Raw genomic sequence first — 24,026 nt, 5'->3', positions numbered from 1 at the left:
CTCTTGCCTAGCTGATGGGTCGACTGCAAAGAAAATTTGCTCCCCTCCTAAACTATCAATAATTATTCTAATTCTTGAGATTTCCATTGCTGGATATTGCTTCCCTTACTGCACTTAGGACAAGCTCTCCGAAATTGATGTGCCTGTTTCTGTTTCAGGTTGCTCACTGTGCAGTGGGGAGAGCCTTATTGTAGGATCATAGATCCGGGACTGAAAGGAACTTTGGAGATTCCAATGGTTCAGCCCCTTCATTTTACTTGCTCCAGGCCACACGTATAGGAAATATAAATACTTTGTAGTCCACAGGAATTTATAAGGTCTTAATATATCCCAGTCTTTAGTGCTAAGTCCTGAGGGTGCAAAGAAAAAAATCTCCCCCCAAAAAAATTCAAAACAAAACCATCCTAAAAACCTAATAGACAAAGGGGGTGACAATATGCAAACAACCATGTTCAAATAAGATATATATAGGATAAATTGGAGAAGGCACTAAGATTAAGGAAGATCAAGAAAAGTTTCTTGCTCATTTGAAGAAAAACTTCCTTTTTTCAGCTTCATTCATTGCCAGTTTCATAGACATTAGGTAAAATTTCAGTTATTTTAATTTATTATTAGTAATTTGGAACTTTTTTCATATAGTTCATAGTTTGCTGTCATTTTTAGAACTGCCTTTTAATATTTTTTGACTGCCTGACATACCAATAGTTTTAACTGCTAAATTTTTCTCAGTCTTCCATGATGCTAATGCCTCTCAGGAGTTTTTAACATTTGAACACCCAACTACATCTGAATACTTCCCTTCCTCTGACTTCTGTAAAGCTATTTTCCTGTTGTTCAGTTCCTACCATTTCTTTTCGGGTTTTTTGTGCTGAATCCCAAAAGGCATTGTCTTGGGCTCTCCTCACCTCACACCTCAGTGATTGCAACAGATTTCTTATCTCTACTTCAAGTCTCTTCCATACTCAATCCATCATTTCCACAATTGTAAGGCGATTTTCCTTAGGCATAAATCTTACTCTGTGATTCTCAGTAAACTCCACATTCTCTGTTTAGCTCAGTTTGGCAATGAATGAAATGGTATACCACCTCACCCCAATCTGTCTTCCCAGTCTTTCTATATAATCTTCCTCTTTCTGAGCTCAGTGATTCAGCCAAATTGGCCTTCTTTCTTCTCTTCTTTGTTTTTTCACACAACATTCCATTTTCCATATGTATAGCTATATACCAAAATCTTTCCTCTCCAGTCCATTCATCAGTCATGTGATCTTGTCATTTATTTATTCAAGAAATTTCAATATCTATATTGCTTGTTAGCTACATTGTCTAGTTTTTAAACTAAAAACCACAATCTGGTTTCCACTTAGACCTATTTTACCTTTCTCCTATCAGGCACTCTAGGTTCCAGACAAATTGGTCTGCTTACTGTTGCCCACAGTATTTTATCTCCACCTCCATGTTTTTATATTGTCTGAACCCTATTAGGACAGCTAGGTGGTGAAGGCACTGGCCTTGGAGCCAGCTGTGTGATCTTGGGCAAGCCCTGTATCTTAGGACCATCTCCAGTCTTCCTGATCCATATCTGGCCACTGGACCTAGGTGACTCCCAGGAAGAAAGTGAGGCTGGTGACTTAGCACAGTACTCCCTCACTCAAATCCAATTCATGTGCTTGACATGGTATCGCTTCCCTGATGAGAATGAAGGACAAATGTCACCATCAGTATAGCTATGTACTAGCCAGATTTGATTCCTGAATGCACCTCTTTCCATTCTTCCTTTAAGTTACAGCTCAAGCACTACTTTTTTTAAACTTTTGAGTTCCAAATTCTCTCCCTCCTGCCTCATCTCATCCCCATTGAGGAAACCAAGAAATTTGATGTACATTATAAACGCGTAGTCATGCAAAATATTTCCATAATAGTCATGTTATGAAAGAAAACATAAGACCCCCCCCCAAAAAAAAAACTCAAGAAAAATAAAGTATGCTTCATCTGTATTCGGACACCATCAGTTCTTTCAGTGTTGTCTTGGATCACAGAGAAGAGCTAAGTCATTCACAGCTGATCATCCTACAATAGTGCTACTACTTTGTACAAGTACATTTCATTTTGCGCCAGTCAAACACTATTTTCTGTAGCCTTTCCTTATTCTCCTAAGTGCTAGTGCTGTCCCTCCTTTTTATTTAACTCTTTTGTATTTATTCTCTGTATATAGAATTTAATCTCTTAATTGCTCAAAACTTTGGGATTACTCTTCACTTCATATATAACGAATAAGTGTGATTGACATTTTATGCTTTGTACTTGCATCTCCAATATCTGGCAAATAGTAGGTGCCCAATGAATGCTTCTTGATTTATTGTTGATTATCTCTTTCCCAAACTCCAGTTTTATCAGCTGCCTTCTGGAAATTCTACTTCTTCATTTTATATTCAACATATCCAAAATAGGGCTTCAAAAAAGTTTCAAAAACAAACTGCCCTATTTCTATCCAGGGCACCCCGATTTTTCCTCTTAACTACCACATCTAATTAGTTGCCAGGCCTTGCCATCATATTAGACCCTTTCTAGTCAAATTCTCTCAGCTCCAAAGTCTGTCAGTTCAGCTGCCCCATTGCTGCCAGATTAATTTTACAAATACACAGATTTGATCATGTCAGCTCCCTTAGTTTAACCAAAAAAAAAAACTCCAGTGGTTTTCTGTTGTCTCTAGAATAAAATGCAAACTTCTCCAATGCCCTCTATCAGCTGTCTCTCACCTACTTTTCCTATCTTTTATATTCCTATTCTTTCCCCTACAAATATTTTCTAGTCCATTCAAATTGGCTAAATATTCCTTTAATATGTGATTTCATCTCTTGCCCCTTTAACATTGTCCAGGCTGTACTTCAAGATTAGAAAACCCTCCTTCATGTCCTCTTCTTAGAATCTCTAGATTCTATCAAAGCAGAGTTCTAGTGTCATCTGCTCCAGGAGACCTTTACTGAATTGCCCTCATTATTGAAGCAAAATCATTTTACTTTCTATTTAATTATACTTGTACCTGATCTTTAGCACAGTGTCTATATATATATTAAGTGATTCATAAATATTTGTTGAATTAAATTGAATGTCATTCTCTAGAGCCACAGTATATATCCAGCCTTTTCTTCTGCTATTTTTTCATCTATTTTAATAAAATTAAACCATTCATCATCCTTCTTGGGTTTTCCTGGTAGAATCCCAGTCCCCTTGAAAATCCTACAACATTATTCCTCACTTCACAATTTTTCCCTGTACAGTCTATTCTGTTTTCCTTGAATTTTTCTAACACAGTGTTCCATATATAGTAAGCACTTAATATTTGTTGAGAAAATTTATAAAGTGGCTTTTTTATAGTATTGCAGTTTTTTAGAACCTTAACAACTGTCTTTATTGTTTTTATCTTTTTATATACATATTATACCCTGCAAAGTTATTAAGAGTAGGGATAATATTTTATACTACTTTGTATTCCCAGGGCTTTGTACCAGACTCAAACTTCTACAGATAATAGACTTCCTTTTCTTTTTTTCATTGTTTTGTATAACAAATTTTATTTTATTTTCAATTCACAGAACAAAGGAAACATTTCCATAACACAGTACAGCAAAAAAAGGTGATTGCACATGAAATTGCAAGTCTATCATATACAATGTGCTATTCCTTCCAAATATACAACAGTTTTCATGTAAATTTTTTCTTTTTTTCTTCCCTCCACTAGCTTTCAGTTAATATTTCTGAATAATAATGATCTCCTGGAATATGTGTGAATAAGGGGTGGCTAGGTGGCACAGTGGATAGAGCACCGGCCCTGGAGTCAGGAGTACCTGAGTTCAAATCCGGTCTCAGACGCTTGATAATTATCTAGCTGTGTGACCTTGGGCAAGCCACTTAATCCCATTTGCCCTGCAAAAACCTAAAAAAAGAGAGAGAGAGAATATGTGTGAATAAATACTTGGTCAGGAACAATGTTAGTGTTTGATTTTTAGTAAAAGATTTATTAGCAAGTTAGTTTAAATTAGCATTAAAACAGATCACAGCTGAAAGGGGCCTTAGAATTCAACTAGTTCTGCCCTCTCAATTTTTTACAGATAAGGATCCTGGGAAGTTAAGTGATCTGTCCAACATCATTTTCTCCATAAGTACTACACTTGACCAAAAAAAGTCTGATCACAATGGTTTTTTTTTTTTGACAATGGCAAGTGACTTGCCCAAGACCACACAGCTAGGTAATTATCAAGCGTCTGAGACCGGATTTGAACTCAGGTACTCCTGACTCCAGGGCCGGTGCTCTATCCACTGCGCCACCTAGTTGCCCCAGAATGGTATTTGACAGAGAGTTTAGAATTGCCATGGCCTTCACCATGGCTGTGGCCAGTTTGTTGGCAAAGCTCTCAAATTTATCTAGAAAATAAACATAACATCTAGACTTATAGATGAAGGCTTTCTAATTTGATAGGCACTACCTCCAGGGTTTATGTGTGAATATGGGTTCCCAATTGAGGGATGACATTAGAGAAGAACTCTAGAGGGAAATGTTATATTTCTCCCCCAGCAAGAACAATAACAGCCTTTCAAGTATTTTTCAATGTTAGTTTGCACTGAATCCCCTCCATATCTGCACTCATCTAGGGCAAAACTAGCCTCCTAGCAGACAAGGATTTGTTGCTAGTATTGACACCAAATTCTGCTAGAGCCCTTCCTGATACTCTATAGTGGGATGATATCCCAGTGTTCTCAAAGGTTATGACAGAAGACCACAAACTGGGAAGGTCTTACTTAGTTGGAAACAATGTAGAATTGGTAACATCTAGGTTGATATTAGAAATTTAATAATTGTAGAATTGTTTTAGGATTGAATTGGTTTTCTTTTTTATTATTAAAGCAGTGGGGTTAAGAGTGACTTGCCCACAGTCACACAACTAGGCAATTATTAAGTGTCCATGTCCAGATTTGAACTCAAGTCCTCCTGACCCCAGGGCTGGTGCTCTTTCTACTGAACCACCTAGCTGCCCCCAATTGAATTGGTTTTCAAAAAATTGAATTATCTTCCACCCTGCCTTCCTCAATTAACTTCTTAGAGCCTAATTGTATTTTATCCCAATAACAAGGAGAGCCTGGTGTCAGAATTGGAGTCAGAAGAAGGTTTGAATTGAATTTTTAACATTTATTAATACTGTCCCTGAGGGAAAGTCATTTACTCTATTTAGTGCCAAATCCTATCCTTTGCACACTGTAGAGACTCTGATCATGTGTAACATGTAAATCTGTTGTCAAGAAAAGTAATTACACACACACACACACACACACACACACACCCTTTTATCCTGAAATTAATGGTCCTTTTTTCCTATTTATATTTGTTCCCTTCTTTGTTCTACATTTCCTTTTGGTCATCCTCATACTCCTTTCTTTTCTTTAATGCTTTATTGATGTTTTTTCCGGTGATAGTAGTTTCCTAATAACCTCCCCTCCCCAATCCCACACTAAACTTTTCTGTGTAACCAAAAAGATGTTAAGCAAAACAAAATCTTTATGGTGCCTGGGTCTATCATCATGTGCAACACTCTATTTCCCTGATTCACCATCTATCTACCAAGAGGAAGGAGAGTTTCATCATTGGTCCTTTGAGATTGGACATTCCATTTAATATTAATTTTGATGTAATTTAGTAGTTTCTATTTATATTGTGTTAGTCAATTTGTATATTGTTTGTGTAGTTTGCTGGGCTTTACCAGCTGCTCTGTCGGTGTGCCCTAAAGACTAAAACCTTATAGCCAACCCTTCCAGTATTCCCTGAGGTGTACTCTAAAGAAGCCAGCATTTTTGAACTCTGCAGCCCAGCTTTCCTTTATGTGTTTTGTCTTCCAGTTAGAATTCGTGAGCTTTGGGGCAGCTAGGTGGTGCAATGGATAGGGCACCAGCCCTGGAGTCAGGAGGACCTGAGTTCAAATTCGGCCTCAGACACTTAATAATTACCTAGCCGTGTGACCTTGGGCAAGTCACTTAACCCCACTGCCTAGCCAAAAAAAACAAACAAAGAAAGAAAACAGAATTTGTTAGCTTGAGAACAGAGGTTGTCTTGCTTTGCTAATTATAGCCCTAGCACTTTTCACTGTGAAAATAATTTTGATGTCCCAGTTCAACTTAATTAGCATTTATTCGATTCATTGTGACTTAATGGGTCTCAGTTATTGTATTGGTGAATTAAGTAGAAATTTGATTTATTTAATGCTGTAAGAATAAAAGTCATGTAAGTTATAATTAACCCACCATATGTTGATGATAGTATTACTTCTGTTTGATTTATAATGTTGATTTATATGTTATTAAGTTAGACCTGTAAATTAACTTAGGAATTGGCTGTATTAACCCACACACCCCACTCCTGTAAGTGACTGTTGAGAGAACTATGCTTGAAAAATCACAGCTCCTTAGCTTTCTTGTTATCTTGGAATAAATGTTCTGAACAAGCCTGTTGAAGCCCTCAGGTGACAAAGTTCTTATGGCCTGTGGAGAACATCAAAGCACTTCTGACAGTGCCAGTCATTGGCGTTGACCATTTCTGAAACTGACTGATTATGAATTGTACCCCTCCATAATACCCTCCCATGATCCCTAAAGGCAGCTCTTCATTGAGTAAGGGGATCCTTGATCTTGGAAGAAGATCCTGTCAGATCTGGTAGCTTAGGGACAGCTCTGCCTCCATTACTTTTTGTTATATGGATTTTTGTGCTCCACCAGGATTTGATGAAAATAAGCATTTATACAAATCTTCCCGTTTCTCTGAATTACTTGTGCTATTGTGCCATTAGAACTATTGTTCAGTTTATCTGGTACAGTGGTATTCATTAGCCACAGTTTGTTCAACTATTGCCCAGGTTGATGGATACTTGTCCCCAGTTTTTTGTTACTACAAAAATTAATTAGTTAATTAATGGGGGAATAATAGCTAAATGTTGGCTATGTGGTTATTTTTATTTTGTGAGATCTTTCTGTTTTTGCCTTCCTTGTAAGTATATGCCCAGTATAGAGATCACTGGATCAAATTTAGTCATTTCAAAAATAATTCCAAATTTTTTTCCAGATGAGTTGGGCCAATTCATAGCTTCCTCAACAGTGTACTAGGGCCTCATCTTCTTCTGGTGACTTTTTGACCAGCAATTCAAGCATTTCCCCTTGCTCCTTCCACGGTATGTATATGGAGTGACTCTCATCATCTCTTGGGAAAACCTCCTTTACTTTGACCTCTTAATTTCTGAATTTCTTTTCCCAACTGCTTGTATGTAAGTCAGAAGACAGAATTCCTGAAAACTTTCTACACTCAATTTGATTAGAAACCCCTACTAGAACTGAGCTAAGCCACTTTGGCTATTTAATAGTAAAGAGACCCTCTAGAACCATGGTTTTCAGTCCTGAAGGTCATTGAGACACTTTTTGAGGGTCCATAACCTGATTTCACTTAAAAACTATTTTTAAAATAATACCAAGATATTTTTATTTCTAACAGGGTAAATATTGAGAGATATAACCCACCCAAGCTCTTTGGGGCCAGTCCTCAGCAGTGTTTAAGATTGGGAATGGAATGGTTTCCTGAAACCAATGGTTTGAGAATTGCTTCCATTGTACAGATCTCCGATGGTGGAAAGGTCCTCATACTCGTTCACAATAGCTCTTTGCAGTTACATAGAACTGAACATGCAGCTTTTCTCCAGGATCCCCCTAGGTCCTTTTTGGAACATATTACAACCAAAATTCTTTGCATTTTATAGCAGGAGAACAGTGAAATGATTTTCTCTAAGGTCACATGGTGATTAATCAATGGAGTCAGTACTCATCCCCAGGGATCCTGACTCCAAGTTTAAAAATGTATGGTAATAGGAGTATGATCCATAGGCATAGACCAGTACATTTCCTAACAAAGGCGTCTAGCAATGTCGTTTCATAAGGAGAAAGATTTGAAATAAACTAGCTTTTCAAAAGATAATAAACCTGAATATTTTGAAACTGTACTTTTTAATTCCCTTACCTACACAGCATCTTGTCTTTATAAAACTCATTGAAAAATTTGTCTTTATTGTAGTGTGTGTGTGTGTGTGTGTGTGTGTGTGTGTGTGTGTGTGTGTGTGTCCCATTATTAAGTACCCTGTAGCAGCTTCATGAAAACAATGATGGACTCTGGCTCCTAGATTTTGTGTGTATGTGGATATATAGTGTGTAGTCATTGAAAGCACAAATCTGGCACAGACGAGGTTGCTTTAATTGAGGATATTGGGTAATTCATAGTCATAGGCACCTATTAAATGTCTGCTGTGTGCCAGACTATGTGCTAAACAAAGGGGATTCAAAGAAAGTCAAAAAATACTCCCTTTAAAAGATCTAGTCATTTAAGAGGGGAGACAACATGCAAGCAGTAATGAGGATTCAAGCTAGATACAAGGTAGATTTGGGGTATTAAGGAAGACTGGCAGAAGGTTAACTGAGAGGCAGAGATGGATGAAGAAAGAGCATTCCAGGCATGGGAGACAACCATGAATGTCTGATAAAAGAATAGCAAGGAGGCCAGTGACAGTGGATTGTCAAGTGGAGGGAAGGAATAAAATTTAAAACAGGAAGGAAGGAGCAAGGTCATGAAAGACTTTTAAAGGCCAAACAAAATAGTTTATATTTGGTTCTTGAGTGATTAAGGAGTTTATTAAATGGGGTTTGGTATATGGTCAAGCCTACATTTTAGGAAGATTAATATGACAGAGAAGGATTGAAGTGGAGAAAGGAGATAGTTGTGAGGTGATTAGGATTGTTTCACCTTGTATCAGTCTGATAGCTGAAAGAAAGAAAGAAGGAGGAAGTATAGTAGATACACTTGAAAAGGCAAACCTACTGTCTTAATGGTCAAACTGTAGGGTACAGAAGGGCAGGGTTGGACCTAATAGTATTGTTTCTCCCCTCCTTTTCTGTGATACCCCCACCCCCCTTCCCCTTCCCTCTCTACCCTGCCAGCCACAAAACTGTCTTCCTGAAGCCTATCATGGAGGAATCATTGTCAGATCTGGAGCCCCCACTGAGCCAGGAAACCTTCTCAGACCTATGGAAATTGTGAGTGAGGGATGGGGTATAAAATTCCCAACATTATCCATCTATTGACCATGAGTCTTTTTAATAGATATCACTAAGTTCTCTCTCTGGCTCTTTCATCATAAGTAGATGATTTGAGAATTAGAAGAGACCCTCAAATCTCAGCCTTTTTTGTAGATAATGTGAATTGGATCTCAAAAAGGTGAATGTCTTGCCCAAGCAGCAACTCCAGTTCTCTCCACTAGTCCCCTTATTATTTGGCTGTATGTTCAGTCATCCTATGCCCCATTCTCCCCGCCCCCCCAACATAAATAACAAATGGTGAAAATAGGTTCATATATTTCTTTCTTGTTTTTCAGACAATGGAACAATTTGCCAGATGATTTATCGGTATGAACTTGCTGGGAGAAGGGAAGAACAAAGGGAGTCTGGTTGTGGGAGGAAACCTGGGTTTTCTCTCATTCATTTTCTGATCTCCCTGCCCTCTCCATTCACTCTAGAACATAGATGATATACAGTTTGCCTCACCAGACGATATAAGCTGGCTGAGAAATGAGGAAGAAAACCCTGGATTTCAGGGGTCTGCACCACAAGTTAACTTGCCTACATCATCTACCGTTCCATCCCGAAAGGATTATCCTGGGGAGTATGGTTTCAGACTTGGTTTTCTACAATCTGGAACAGCCAAATCTGTCACCTGCACGGTTAGTAGGGAGGGGGTTGGGGTGGAGAAGGGATTAGAGAGAAGGCAAGGGAGGAAGGAAGAAAAAGAAGATGAGAGAGAGAATGAGAGACAGAGCTTGATGAGTTCTGATGGAATTGATCTCTGTCCTTTAATCATCTCTCATTTCATTACTTTCCTGACTTTAACTTATCAGTGAGTCTGGCATTCAAGGCCCTTTGTAATATATAGTTTTATCTATCTTTTGAGCCTTGTTTCCTTATATTTCCTAACATGTATGTGATTTATACTTTTCTCTGACCAAGCTCTTTACTTCATATGCATATATATACATACTTCTGCCTTAAAACCTTTATCTCTTCTTTACTCCTGCCTAGAATACCTTTTTTCCCCCATTTCTACCTCCAAAATTCCTTATATCCCAAATAAGATGCCACCTTTTCCCTGGAACCAATTTCTGATTCTCCAGCTGGAAGTGATTCCCCCTTCCCTACATTGAACTCTCTTTTATGCCCTACCATCCCTCCATCTTGTAGGAGATAATGTCTTATCAGACCAAAAACTCCATGAGGGCAGGGACTGTTTTACTTGTTTTGTATTTCTTGAGTGTAAGGATCACTCAATAAATATTTACTCTTTACTCTGCTTTATTTTGGATTTTCCCACAGTACTCCCCTGAACTGAACAAGTTATTTTGCCAGCTGGCCAAGACCTGCCCTGTCCAGCTCTGGGTTACCTCACCACCACCTGCTGGTTCTCGAGTCCGTGCCATGGCTATTTATAAGAAGTCAGAACATATGACTGAGGTGGTTAAGCGTTGTCCCCACCATGAACGATGCACTGAGCACATAGATGGTGAGACCAGAGGTAGCCCAACATGGGAGGGGTAGTGAGTGGAGGAAAAACCTGCTGCTCTTAGTTTTTACCCTCCTAACATTTTTTCCTACTTTGCCCTGTAGTCCTGGCACCCCCACAGCACCTGATCCGGGTGGAAGGAAACCTACGGGCTGAATATCTCAGTGATGCCACCACCATGCGACAGAGTGTGTCCATTCCTTATGAGTCCCCAGAGGTATGGTTCAGAGCCCCTGGTTCTCTAGGAAACAGGGATTCTCAACAATGACCTATTGGGGAGGAGTAACTGAGTAGATAATGGGTCTTCTTACTTCCAGGTTGGCTGTGATTGTACTACAGTTCATTACAACTATATGTGCAACAGTTCCTGCATGGGGGGTATGAACCGGCGCCCGATCCTCACCATCATAACCCTGGAAGACTCCAGGTGATGTCTGCCCTCTGGACTCTCCCCCCATCAGAGAATCCCAGATATATCTCTTTATATATGTCCCTTCTCTCATTCTTTGTGTCTGTGTTTATCTTCCTAGACTTCAGAGTCCAACTACCCTCTCCATTTTCCCTGTGACTCCTCATGTTTCTCAAAGCTAACCCCTTCTTTCTGACCCAGTTAAGCTGTCACCCTTTAAAAGTATCCTTCCTTCATCTATCTGCTAGGAATAATTCATTCCACAAGTTTCCCAATGTTACTTTGCTGGGATTTCAAATCCTTCCTTGTGTTAGTTATTTGTATACATATCTAATTTGTTTCCACACACTTCCACCCCCAATTAAATTGAAAGTTTGCTGAGTGCAAGAATTGTTTTGTTTTTCATCTTTGTATCCCCATTGCTTACCGTAGTTGGTTTCTCTTCATTCTAAAAGAGGACCAAAATGACATCACTATATCATTTTATCAAGTTACAGTGTGTCCCACTGTGACTGATCAGACCTATACTAGCTCAGAATGTTCTATCACAGGTGAACATTTGGATTCTCTAAATTTGCTCATCTCGACCATTTCTTTTGAAAAGAAAGATACCATGGAATTTTGTACATAAATATTTAATTAATATTTATTGAACTGAATTAGGAAAAAATCAGTCTCCTTTAGAGCACTATTTCAGCAATACAAAAGTTAATTAGTGCAGTTTTAAATTTTAACAGCTTTGGAGATTTTGGGGGTGCCCTATTTTTGAATTTTATCATAAGCTATTATTAAATAAGAATTGCAAATAAAAATCATTAATGATTTTTTTGAGTTCCTAATTTTCCAGATTTCCTCCTCACTGATACCCACACATTCACTCACTCAAATTTCCTCTTTACTCTTCTCTCACTTCATACCTCCAATTTCTCTGACTTAAAGAACATTTTGACTTGTGACTTTTCTGCCTATGCCTTTGTTTTATTTGGGGGGGTGGGATGGGAGAGGATAGGACATAAAGAAAATTGGGAGGCATACATGAATATTTATTCTTCTATCCCTCTCTTCCTCAGTGGTCAACTTCTTGGACGTCGAAGCTTTGAAGTACGTGTATGTGCCTGCCCTGGAAGAGATAGGCGGACTGAGGAGGAAAATTTTCGCAAGAAGGGAGGTCACAACCCACAACCATCTTCTGAGAGCAATAAACGTGGTATGAATGGGGAAGAGATTGTGTTAGAAGGACCAGAGACCTGGAGACTGGGAGGCAGACTGGTAAAAAGAGAGTCCACTTGTTGACTTGCCTTTGTCCATCTCTTCCAGCATTGCCCACAACTCCTGGAAGCACTCCCAAGGCTAAAAAGAAGCTATCGGATGGGGAATATTTTACCCTCCAGGTATGATAAATTAGACATTATCCTGCTTTCACCTCATACTCAAGGTTCTTCTTTAATCTGTAATGTCTTTGCCTTTCTGTCAGCTCTTGTTGGGAAGTCTGCGACCCTTTCCAGATCAGAATACTAGGTGATCTAAGATAGGACAAGTAAGAAGCTAGGTTAAACCACACCAACTCATCCCATTGTTATTATCCAGGAGAGATAGTGATTTAAGTAGAGACCTCAGAGTAGCTCAGTCTCTTGCTGGTTTAAGTCTTTCCAGGTTTGTCCTCTTTCTTGGTTTTGAGTTCTGCCAACAAGTGTGGTATGATGAAAAGTGTTGAATTCAGAGTAAGGAAACTTACTTGAGTAACCAACCTAGCTAAGATATGTATTAGTTGTATAATTATGAGCAAGTCATTTAATTCTTCCAATCTACAGTTTCTGCATCTGTAAAATGGAAGTGATAGTTGTCCTACCTGAGTTGATGAAAGAAAACTTTTTAAACCTTAGTTATTGTATCACTTAAAGTTTTAGGTTGTTTATAAAGCCAGCACTGAGTGAATTCTTTCCTACTTGTATTTTGCCTGCAGTTAGTATATATGTCCACCCGGTGGTGCTTGTGCCTCCATCCTAGGTCACCTATGGTCAGGAACTTAAGATGCTACCAATGATTTTTCTCTTATTCATAAAAACAGTTCTTTATAGGTAGTCACCTCATGTAAAGTACATTTTTGGAATTATTTCTTTCACCATAACTAATTGCAAATAAGCAGTCGGTATTATTTTTTCAGGAACTAGTCAATGTATCAGTATCAGAAAGCTAGAGTGAAGCATTGTCATAATGAGGCTTTGGGAGAGGGAGCTTAAGTCAAATATGATACCCCATTTTCATTTCTAAGCTTTGTGTTCTACATAGACTGATTTGAGTCTTTCCTTCATTAACTCATCCTAATTCTGTTAACTTTGGACTACAGCCTTCAGTAACAGGCAGGGCTCTACAACTTGACTTTAGTTCAAACACATGTAGTCCTTTTTCCTCAACCAGGACCTTTGACAGGCTTTATCCTTGGGTGTTTAACAAGTGTTTGTGAAATGAAATTCCATGGGAGGGGGCAGATGGAAGCCCATGGAGAATCTGTTATCACATCTTTAAGAGAAACTATCCTGTTCTAGTTCAAAACCAAAAAATGCAATGTGATGGTTTATAGAGACATTTTTCCATGTAAACTGAAGAAGCCTCTAAGAGCTATTTTTATTCCTTTTTTTTTTTAAAGCCGAAAGTGGACAGCTAGGTGATACAGTAGATAGAGCACTGGCCCTGGAGTCAGGAGGACCTGACTTGAAATATGACCTTAGACACTTAATAATTACCTAACTGTGTGACCTTGGGCAAGCCATTTAACCTCATTGCCTTGCAAAAAAAAGACTATTAAGTACTCCCCTTTTTATAGAATATAATAGTTACAAAATCTACTTTTTAGCAAAGATTTGTGCCTAAAACAACAATCAAACAGGTTTTCATAGTTAAAGTATATACCTGTTTTCATGTCATCATCTTCAATTCTCTCTACAAACACTTAGATCCGAGGTCGCCACCGCTATGAGCTGCTCCGAGAGCTAAATGAAGCCTTGGAACTGAAAGAAGCTCACAGTGGGAAAGAACCTGAGGGGAACTGTCCACACCGAAGGTGGGTATCCCAGGCCAGCTTCTGCTTCCTTCCAAGTTAAGTCCCTCCCAGCCTGTGTGTGGTTGGCCATAGGAGTCAGAGTACAGCTGGCAAAGATGAAATTAGCCTTGATAAAACCCATTTCCTGATAAAATTCCATCCCATTAAGGATCTTCTCTTGTCCCAAACTCCTTTAGTACTTAATGTAGCCTGAACAATAATGCTCACCCTGGTTTCTTTACTCCTTTCAAGTTGACCTCTCTTTCCTAAGAGAACCCAGTGATGTTGAGGTCAGAGACCATGTGTCCTTTTTAGTATAGTGCTGAGCAGCGCACTGAAAGTGCCTAATAAGTGCTTAGTGAGCTTCTGTGAATGTTTTCCCAGTTTTATCTCCTCTAAACTATGTCTTTTCTGCAGCCAATTGAAGTCCAAGAGAGGAGATTCTACTCCCTGTCAAGGCAAGAGACTTTTGGTGAAAAGTGAAGTTCCTGATTCTGACTGACATAACCACTCCTACCCCAGGGACCCCTCTATTTCTTATTTCTCACATGAAATCTTTCCTCTGAACTCTCACCTTTGGAAATTTCCAATCTTTAGCCTTCCCCCTTCTTGAAGTGTTCCTCATTAAAGGAGTGCAGAGCCTTTCTCAAGTCCTCTCTCTCCTAGTCCATGTTCCCTCATTTTGTTGTTCAGTCATCCAGCTCTTCATTCCTCATGGACCACAGCACTCCAATCCTGCCTACGGGGTTTTATTGGCAAAGTGGTTTGCTGTGTCCTACTCCAATGGATTAGAGCAAACAGAAGTTAAGTGATTTGCCCAGGCTAACATAGTTAGGAAGTGCCAATTTTAACCCAGGTCTTCTGATTCTCTTATCCATTGAACCACCTTGCTGCCTTCCTTCACTTTGTCACCCCTTTAAAAGAGGAAAAAGAAAAGTGTTCTGAATACAAATGGTAGGAACATTGGAATCATAGACTAAGGAAAGAGAACTCAAGATTACCGATAATAAGCAAGATATAGGATTTAAACCCAGCACACCCAAGTGATGGGTACTGGCTTTCTAGACTAGAGCCATGATGGTTTCTTAAAACTATTACTTTGGAAAGTGTTTGTGTATTCATTCAGATATATGTGCCTGGTAAGGTGAGGGATGGTAGTCACAAATAATTGTTGATGGGTTGACATCTATGACAAAATGAGATGTCTTCTTCCCATCTTATCCCCAGGATTTAGATTCTGAAATATCTGTTGGAATGTGCTTTTCCAAAATATTTTGTGCCCCCTAGCCTTAAGCTAGAATCCATAGACCACAGGGTCAGTAAAGTTTTCTTTCCACTCATCTCTAACTGAAATTTAGCATTTCCTTTCATGATGAATGTAAGTAACAAACATTTTGAGAAGGGAGCCGTAAATTTCACCAAGACTGCCAAAGGGGTTTGATATAAGAACCCCAGCTCCAGCCCCAGATTCTCAGGAACACTCTAAAGAAAGGAGAACTATTCCTTTTCCCCACTCCCACAGATGCTTCCTCAATTTCTTCCACAAACTATCATCCCTTTTTTTGTATCTTTTTTTTTTTGCTATTTTTATAGAAGGTCTTATTTTCAAATAAAGAGTTAATACTTGTCCATCTGATGATGCTAAAATGCACGGGGCCTCTGGGGGGAGCAGGTGCTATTACTAGAGGAGTAGAGGGAAGGAACCAGAAAAGTGTGGGGGGTGGGGAAATTGTGAAGGGGAGGGAACAGGCTCCAACTTCCAAGAGTAAAACAAAGCATGGGGACTGGGTCAGTCTGTGGGTTGCATGACAATGAGGGGGGCTGTCTTATTCCTGCCCTTCCCCCCCCCAGGTCTTTTCATAACTCTAGATCCTCTCCACTGTCCCCTTCCCCAGGAGGGCAAGACTAGAGGGGGAGGGATTCTGAGCTTCAGCCCTTTCTACTTCCCTAGGGATGGAACTACTATCCCTTCATCTGCCTTTCCTCAAGGATTATGGGATTTAAAGGTCCAATTTAGCAAAGCTACGCAGCTAGGGTGGCCATCTGCTCACTAGCAGAGTGGGGGATGGGAACAATAGGTCTACAAAATTCGGGTTGAGGCAGGAGCTAGGGGGCTTCTGTCCCAGTGTACCCGGAGAATGTAGGGGCAGCTGAGGTGAGAGCTGGGAGCTAGGATGGGGGTGGGGAGGGAAATCTGGCATCTCTTCAGGCTGGGCTGAGTGCCAGGCGATTAGATGAATTGAAGCTTTAAACTCTGCCAGGAAAACCTTTGAAAAGACTTTTGGGGATGGGAAGGCAGGGTTGGTTTAGGGGGAAGCTCAGTGTTTCCCTGTTCTGTTCTCAAGTTTGACAGTTGGGGAAAGAAGGATGCTGCCCTTCTCCCAGTTATCTAGCTTACTAGTTCTACAATTCCAAAATGCTTATTAGCTTCCTTCACTCTGTATCTTGAGAGGGGCACCTCTCTAGGTCTCTGAACCTAAAGAAGCCCCAAGTGGTCAGGATCAATGTCTAACCTCTAGAGTTTTGGGTTGACAAGGCCTGAGAATCCATAACCAAATAACACACCTCATGAACACAGTGTAAAGCTCTAGATTCCTATAGGAGAAATCTTAGGAATTGGCTAACCCCCTTAAATCTTGAGACCTTGCCAGGAAATTTAAAGCCAAATGCTTCAACTATACAAGAACTCCCTACAAAACTTTTGTACCTTTGGTGAAACTGGGTTACATTTGCATCTTTGGGGTCATAATCTGATCCCCCTTATCTTCCAGGGTACATTCAGCCTTTGGTTCTCCCACTCCACTAGGAGTGCTGGCTAATCAAAAGCATTGACAGTACTGATTCAAAACCAAAGCATACTCCAAATCTTTCCTCTGTCACTCGCTTTGGCTGTAACTTAAGCCTTCTTTTGAATGGAATGAATCCATACAGATGATTCCACTAATTCTACCTGAATTGAGGAACAAAGGTCAAGTTAGAGAGGCCAAGGAATGGGAAATGTGCCACAAGGCAGGAAATGAGGAACCAGTGGCCTAAATAATCTGAAGAACTGTCCTTAGATAAACAATTGGCCTTAGTTCCCATTATGGGATCATGTTTTTTTTAAGGTTTTTGCAGGGCAAATGGGGTTTAAGGGCTTGCCCAAGGCCACACAGGTAGGTAATTATTAAGTATCTGAAGCCGGATTTGAACTCAGGTACTCCTAACTCCAGGGCCGGTACTTTATCCACTGCACCACCTAGCCACCCCTATGGGATCATTTCCTTCTTAAAACCATAGAAAAAAATATGACACAAGACAAGTTAGATGTGTGATATATATATATATGTATATGTGTATATATGTATATAATCTCTCATCATATTGTACTTTTATCTTTTACAGTAGATCTGACAAAAGCATTAAATAACTGTAGACAGACCTCTGGAGCTCCAGAGGTAAGGGGAAATGGGAACAGTTGGGTGAGAAAGATAATAGTTGACAACATATCTAGCTATGTTTTACATTATCTCATTTTAACCTCACAACAACCCTGTGAGATGGATTACAGGTATTATCCCCACTTTACAGATGAGGAAACAGGCTCAAAAAAAAGATTAAGAAATTTGCCCATGGTCACAGGTAGTAAGTATCAAAGGCAGGATTTGAAACCAGGCCTTGCCTGATTTCAAGAGAAAAGGGAAGGGAGAGTGCAGCATTAATAGGGAAGAATAGATTTGTTTGGAAAAGAGGAAGGGAAATATTAAAACACTTCTGTGATTAAAAAAATACTGAGCAGGGGGTCTCTTTAAATATGGGAATTACAGAGCTAAAAAAAGCAGAGAGGGTTTAGAAAAAGAGGGGAACTTAATGGAAAGGAAGTGTTAGTGATTTAGCCAATGACATACCAAGAAAAGCTGGACTACGGGGGCACAAGGGGAGGGAATACAGGGTAAGGATGTGGCCAGATGAGTTTCCAAAATGGCCACAGGGAGCAAAGTCAATTCAGGATAGACACCCAAAGCACTGGGAAAATGGAAGTGGGAGGAGTGGTGGTACTGGTGAAGGGAGGTTTATAAGGCAATGATGCATCTCCAATCTTTGGAGTAGCAGATGCCAGGTTATAGAAGACATCAGAAAGGAATGATGTAGGGACAGTTTGGGAATTTTCAGCCAAGTGGGGACAAAAATGACATCCCTGTTCTTAAATACCCCCCCTTTAGAAATCCAGGGGATGGGAGAGGACACCCCATTTTTCAACTCTGACATCCACCTGAGAAGGAAGGAATTAGAAGAGAAAGGAGATCTAGAAATGGCAATTTAAAGACTTCAGGAAGACATGGAGGGTTGTAAAATAGATGGGAGGAAAATTTGACAAACTTTATCAACTCAAAAATGACCACTTAAAGAGTTTTTGGTGAGAGCAAATTGGAAAGGGGGATCAAGACAGGTTCCCCAAAATCGTCCCCAAATCACTAAGTTGGTTGGGGAAAGGGGAGATGGGTTTGTAATCAGAAGAGTAACCCTAGCTAACAGGACACACTCCCCACCACTACTAGGGAAGCCATGGAAACTGAGAAAAGGATTTATTCTTGGAAATAAAAATAAGGTAATTAATTATCAGTGTACTCCACTAGTAATCATAGTTGATGACATTGGAAACAAATTTGTCAGTAAAGGGGCAAAGATGGCTGTCCTGCTCTAAACCTTCGCATAGCTACAGAGGGAGAAAGTATTCTTCCAAGGAATCAAAATGACTGCCACCCAATGGGATGGGAGTTGAGAAAGCTTGGATGGAATTACAGCTCAGTAGTAAAAAAATACCTTTGGGGCAAGAAGGGTGTTGAGGAGAGGCAGGGAAAGGTCCTCAGGCAGGGAAGGAGGCATCCAGAAAGCATATTCCATAAAGCCCTGGAGGAGACAGGGAGAGGGAGGGCTACAGGGAGTAGATTCAGGTCTTTTTTATTATTCGGAGTTTGAAGGCTACTCGGCCAGCAAACTTGTCCCGCTCATCATCAGTGGCAATATTGACAGCATTAATGCGGCACTCAACATTTACTTCCACGTTGGGAGTCACATTCATGAACTTCACAGCCACCAGAGGCTGTGTGTAATTCACCTGTGGAGGTGTATAGAGAAGTAGGTGAAGGAACCACAGCATCTCACTTCAATTTAACCCTTACCTTTGGGGATCCACCCAATTCCTTTCAGGACACTCAACAACCATCCTCCCCTTAAAAGAAAGATTCCAGATCCTCCTCCAACCCCCATTGGACTTACATGAAACTTTTTGCCATAGTAGGGAAAATACATCAGATCAATGTTGCCATTGGTAGGGAACATAATGAAGTCACCAAGATTTTTGGCATCCTCATTGCGCTGAAGAATGAATGACAGGATGGTACTGTTAGAGATGAAAGACCCAAGCAATCAAAAGTTTTCTCCATTAGCAAAATACTCTAAATCACTATTGATTAGAGAAAAACAAATCAACTCTGAGCAGAGCTCTCTGTTCATATCCTGTCTCCCTTCTCATTAGCCTCAAGTGAAGGAATCTAGTCTTCCAACAGTTGGGGAGATCATATGAGATCATCTATCACATTAAACTAAATCCATTCCCATGAGGATGGAACTAACTTTCTACCTTCCCCACCCATTCCTAGAGCTCTTACCCTTTCTTCAGGAACAGGTTTCTGGAGCAGAGTCAAAAAAGAATAAAGATGTAAGAGGGCAATAAGCAGAAGTAAGGTTTGGGAGATGTGGGAGAGGCAAGGAGGTAGCAGTTCCTAAGTAAATGGATGTGAATAGAGAATAGGCATCCTTTACTTTTTTTGCTAAAATTGAGAAAGCTGATGGGGACAGAAAAGGAAATGGAAAATGAGGAAGAGGAAGAAAAGTTAGTGACACTAATAAGCTTAGGCTTTTGAAAAGGAGTTGTCTCTACTCATAGGAAGCTTCTAAAGCACCAGGAGCTATCCTAAATCAAAAACTAAACAGGTGTGGAAGCCTCTTGGGATCCAGGCCAACTTCATGAGTTTCCAAGACTCCCCACTCCCCTACAGTCTAGCCACTAGGTCCTCTTACCCCCTTATCCCTGTAGTTTCTGGGCCTCTGAGTGAAAGAAAAAGAAAGAAAGATGAATGATAGTAACCATAACCATAATAAAAGCAGTGAAACTTGGAAGTTACCCAGCCTCACCTTTCCTGCACAACTAACATTCATGCTCTGATTGGCTCCTGCATAGAAGTTGATGATCTAGAAAAAGCAGGGAGAGGTAATGTTAGGTATCCTCCCGCTCCTCTTCCACCAACCCCAAATCCACCTCTTCCCCAAAGCCCCTGTTTTCCTTTTAGGAAGCAAGCACCCAAAAAAACTGGTTCCCATTAATTCTGAGCAAAGGAGCTAGTGGTTGTCTCCCATCCCATCACACCCAAGCCCCAGTGCTATCTTCCAGGAAAACCAGCTGCCTGTAGTACCCGGTTCATCTTGATAAAGATGCAAGGCTGGCCAGTGCTGTAGCCGTAATGGGTAGGGTCACTAAGCCCTGAACAATCACCCAGCTGTGTCCTGTTGAACTGACAAGCACGCTTGGGATAGTTGAGAACCCCATTGTCTGGTTGTTCGTAATAGTGCCCTGGGCGGCAGACATCATTCTTCTGGGCCTGTACTGAGTCATTGTAGGCTGTAGGAGTAGAGAAAGCTGTAGATGGGATATATGTCTTTCCAGCTCTCTTCCCTCTACCCATCCTTTGTCCTTCCCTCAGGAATTTGAGCACCTAAACCCCACACTCACGCTCCAGGAATTTATTGAGTATCAGCACATGCTGGTTCCAGCTGTTGGGGTCACTGAGATTGACCAAAACTTCAAGGTTCTCTGTCTTGGGACGAATCATTAGACCTAAAGGAAGCATAAGGGGTATAGGGAACATGAGATCAAAGAGGCAAAAGAATCAAGAGGAATGAACTTAGCTAAGGGAAATTCAAGTTCTATAGGAGGCTGAGGGAGGTCAGTTGTAAAAACAGGCATCTTTCTCCATTGCACTGTAGTTACTTTGCCACCATCACCCTCTAGGGCACACAGTGGGGCAGAAGAATTGAGTGTGGTCAGGCTAAATCCCTTATCTGGGGGTTCCTGGGAGGAGTGGTCAAATAGGTAGGCTCACCCTGGGGTGAAGAAAGGAAAATTTACTTACCCGGTGTTGAAAGTTGGTCCTGGTATGTGGGAACATGGTCTGAGACAGTCTGTAGCATGACCCACATGGTGAGAGTGAACAAAGCAGTCAGAAACCCATAGAAGACAAGGTAGAAGAGGATGACACAGGCTATAAAGGAGGGAAGTAAGGGTTAAAAGACTGATTCTGGAAGAGACCTCAAAGGTCACCCAAGACATAAGCATCTGGCCCCAGCCCCTGACTCCCCGCTGTTTTCAACTCTGCTCTTCCTCCTTCCCTGCTGGCTTCCAGATCAGCAACTAAGTCACCCCCACACACAACCCCACTAGTTTCCCAACATGAAGCAACAAGTTCATATATTATGTATACGATTATGGTGGACAACTAGAGTCCTATGGATACGCATCAAGCCAACACAATGCTAACTCTATAAAAGATCCACAAGACCATAGACTCAGCTCCTGGCATACTGTAAATTTTAAAATCTTTGTTGACTTGTCACCTTTGCTGCTACCCCAAAGGCACGGCCATCTTGCTAAACCTCAAATCTCAAAACTACAACCTCAGAAAGCCTTCCCTCAAGAAAAAGGCACAACAGCCAAACCTGTATAATTCTTATGATGGAACAGGTTTGTGTTCAATCCCTAAAATTCCATCTTGCAACTTTTCCAGAACTACCACTCCAGGCCATAAGTCTAAATACTCAGAAGTGTTATGCAACTCCCTCAACACATGTACAACATACCACAAAAATACACATTCTATACCAATTACACTTTCACTTCCCTTCATTCCTCAGTCACACCTTTGAATGAACAATTACACATGTAACAAAAGGAATAAAATAACAACCATACTCAGATATTTAATAGTGATTAATGGTACAATATCATTAGTTGTTGGTTTGGTTTTTACTAGACCCAAACTACAATCATACAAAATAACCTACATACTCTATTACTGCTAGATAACTTTGCAGAATGTAAACCTCTCCTAAATCTCCCAAAAAACATGCAATCAAGTCTATTGACAATGACACAGAGGTAACAACTCTGTCTTCTCAAGCCTATCCAAATTCCAAATTGACTTATTCTGAGTGAAATTTCACAATCACTCAACTCAAAGGAGGTATCAAGACATTATCTGCTCAGTTTCCTTGATATTGATCATGCAGGTCTAGGATCCCAAATTGCTCTTCCTCGGTGATTTTAAGGAAACTACTATCACCAAGAAGAAATGTGATGCAACTTGATATTACTGTATGTAGTCCCTCAAGTCTATGCCAACTTCACACTTCAACACAAGTGTCCAAATCCCACAATCAAAACTCAACTGCCACTTCCACTTCAAAAGCCTCAAATATCAAACTTTAGGATCACAGGCAATTCAACTCTAAACTTAACCCCCTACTTTCCAGGCCCCTCTGCCCACATGCGAAGTCTAAAATAATCTGGGCCAGATACAAACAGTAGTGGAAGATCATTCTCACCACCAAACCCTAACTCTTTAGACCCAAGGGGAGCCAGCATAGGATCCAGGACCTGCGCACTGGTGAATACTTCAATATTATGGAGTGGGGCTTGATCTAAAAATAGACTAGGTTTGATGGAGGGGGGGTCCTTCATGTATGATGGAAAGAGCATAAGAGGAAAGCATGGGGGGGTGTAGAAAGGAAAGGGAAAAACATTTTAAAAGGAAGAAATCCGGTGAGAGGAAAAAAACTAACATGTGAACGCTATGGACCCCAGCTTGTGGGGGCTCCATGGGGGGTGAGAAGGCAGCCATGACCTACTTTCTCCACCTCCGCAGCAGCCGGGAAGATTAGACCCAATGAATCCAGCTCCCAAAGCCCAGATCCCCAGGGGGAAAAGAACTGGATGTCAGGGTCCCGAACGGGGAGAAGGTTGGCCAGCCTGATCGGGGGGATCTCTTTGCAACCCCTAGCCCAATCCCCCTTCTCACTGGGCCAGAAAAGCAGAGCAAGGCATCCAGTTCAGCCCTCCCTCATTTGTATTGCCTTCAGAGACCGAGACCCCTGCCCCCCAGCCTCGTACCCCAGCTGCTCCCGGTACGACCCATGAACTCGTGAGTCCGCGGGTTCCACACGAACTCTTTCCATTCCTCCATCACCTGTCCACCGGTCTTCTTCTTCTTTTCAGTGACCATTTCTGCGTCTCCGGGGCTGGGGGCTAGGTAGGCCTGGAGAAGGGGGACCAGAGGCCGGGAGGAGGGGCGCCAGATGAGGACACCTCCGGGGAAGTCGGAGATCAAAGGGCTGGGAAGACCCCCAGGGAGCCCAGCCCCACCGGACTGGAGCCCAGCCCCACCGGACTGGAGCCCAGCCCCACCGGACTGGAGGCTTTGCCTGCAATTCTCGGGTGCGATGCCCGGCGGAGGCAGCGGGAGCACCACGGACTGCAGCGGAGATGGAGAAAAAGGCTCTGGGCACAGGACTAAAGGCAACAAAAACGGGGGGCAGGCAACGCACAGTGGGAAAAGCAAAACTCAAGGGAAGATGGCAGCGATGACCCCCCAAAACCAGCCCAATGGAGAAGCAACAGTGGGTGAGTATATAGCAAGCGACCCGACGAGGATGTCAGGAGAGCTGGGGTGCGAAGAAGCGTCGTGGAGTAGGGAAGGAGGGGTCCCCCGAAATCTGGAATTAGCGATGGTGAAGGCAAAAAAAGCAGGCGCGACGACGCACAGAGCAGAGGTGGAGGCGGCTGGTTGCTAGGGTGTAGGGGGACTGGGATGCAGGGCGCAGCGGTGCGGGAGGCAGCGGGACTTGGGGCGGGG

General features: G+C 41.3%; 2 protein-coding genes across 2 annotated transcripts; one reads left to right on the top strand and one right to left on the bottom strand.

The window, feature by feature from the left end:
* Positions 1–3,612: 3,612 nt before the first annotated feature.
* On the top strand, positions 3,613–15,715 carry TP53 (tumor protein p53). The gene is made up of 12 exons (XM_074225515.1): positions 3,613–3,634; positions 7,106–7,211; positions 9,019–9,114; positions 9,453–9,483; positions 9,594–9,797; positions 10,444–10,630; positions 10,735–10,847; positions 10,948–11,057; positions 12,110–12,246; positions 12,357–12,430; positions 13,994–14,100; positions 14,497–15,715. The coding sequence occupies exons 3-12, from the start codon at positions 9,047–9,049 to the stop codon at positions 14,579–14,581; spliced, it is 1,116 nt and encodes a 371-aa protein (XP_074081616.1). The 5' UTR covers positions 3,613–3,634; positions 7,106–7,211; positions 9,019–9,046; the 3' UTR covers positions 14,582–15,715.
* A 1,722-nt stretch (positions 15,716–17,437) lies between these two features.
* Positions 17,438–23,446, bottom strand: ATP1B2 (ATPase Na+/K+ transporting subunit beta 2). Its single transcript, XM_074225514.1, has 7 exons — positions 23,285–23,446; positions 21,252–21,380; positions 20,852–20,956; positions 20,535–20,740; positions 20,257–20,313; positions 19,339–19,437; positions 17,438–19,177 (listed from the first exon to the last, which is right to left on the bottom strand). Exons 1-7 carry the CDS (start codon positions 23,394–23,396, stop codon positions 19,010–19,012), a joined length of 876 nt encoding a protein of 291 aa, XP_074081615.1. The 5' UTR covers positions 23,397–23,446; the 3' UTR covers positions 17,438–19,009.
* Positions 23,447–24,026: the final 580 nt, after the last annotated feature.

Source organism: Macrotis lagotis, chromosome 2 (genome assembly GCF_037893015.1).
Source record: "Macrotis lagotis isolate mMagLag1 chromosome 2, bilby.v1.9.chrom.fasta, whole genome shotgun sequence".
NCBI classification, from domain to species: domain Eukaryota; kingdom Metazoa; phylum Chordata; class Mammalia; order Peramelemorphia; family Peramelidae; genus Macrotis; species Macrotis lagotis.
The sequence above is the reverse complement of the archived record's forward strand: the minus strand, read 5'-3'. Positions and strand labels throughout refer to the sequence as shown.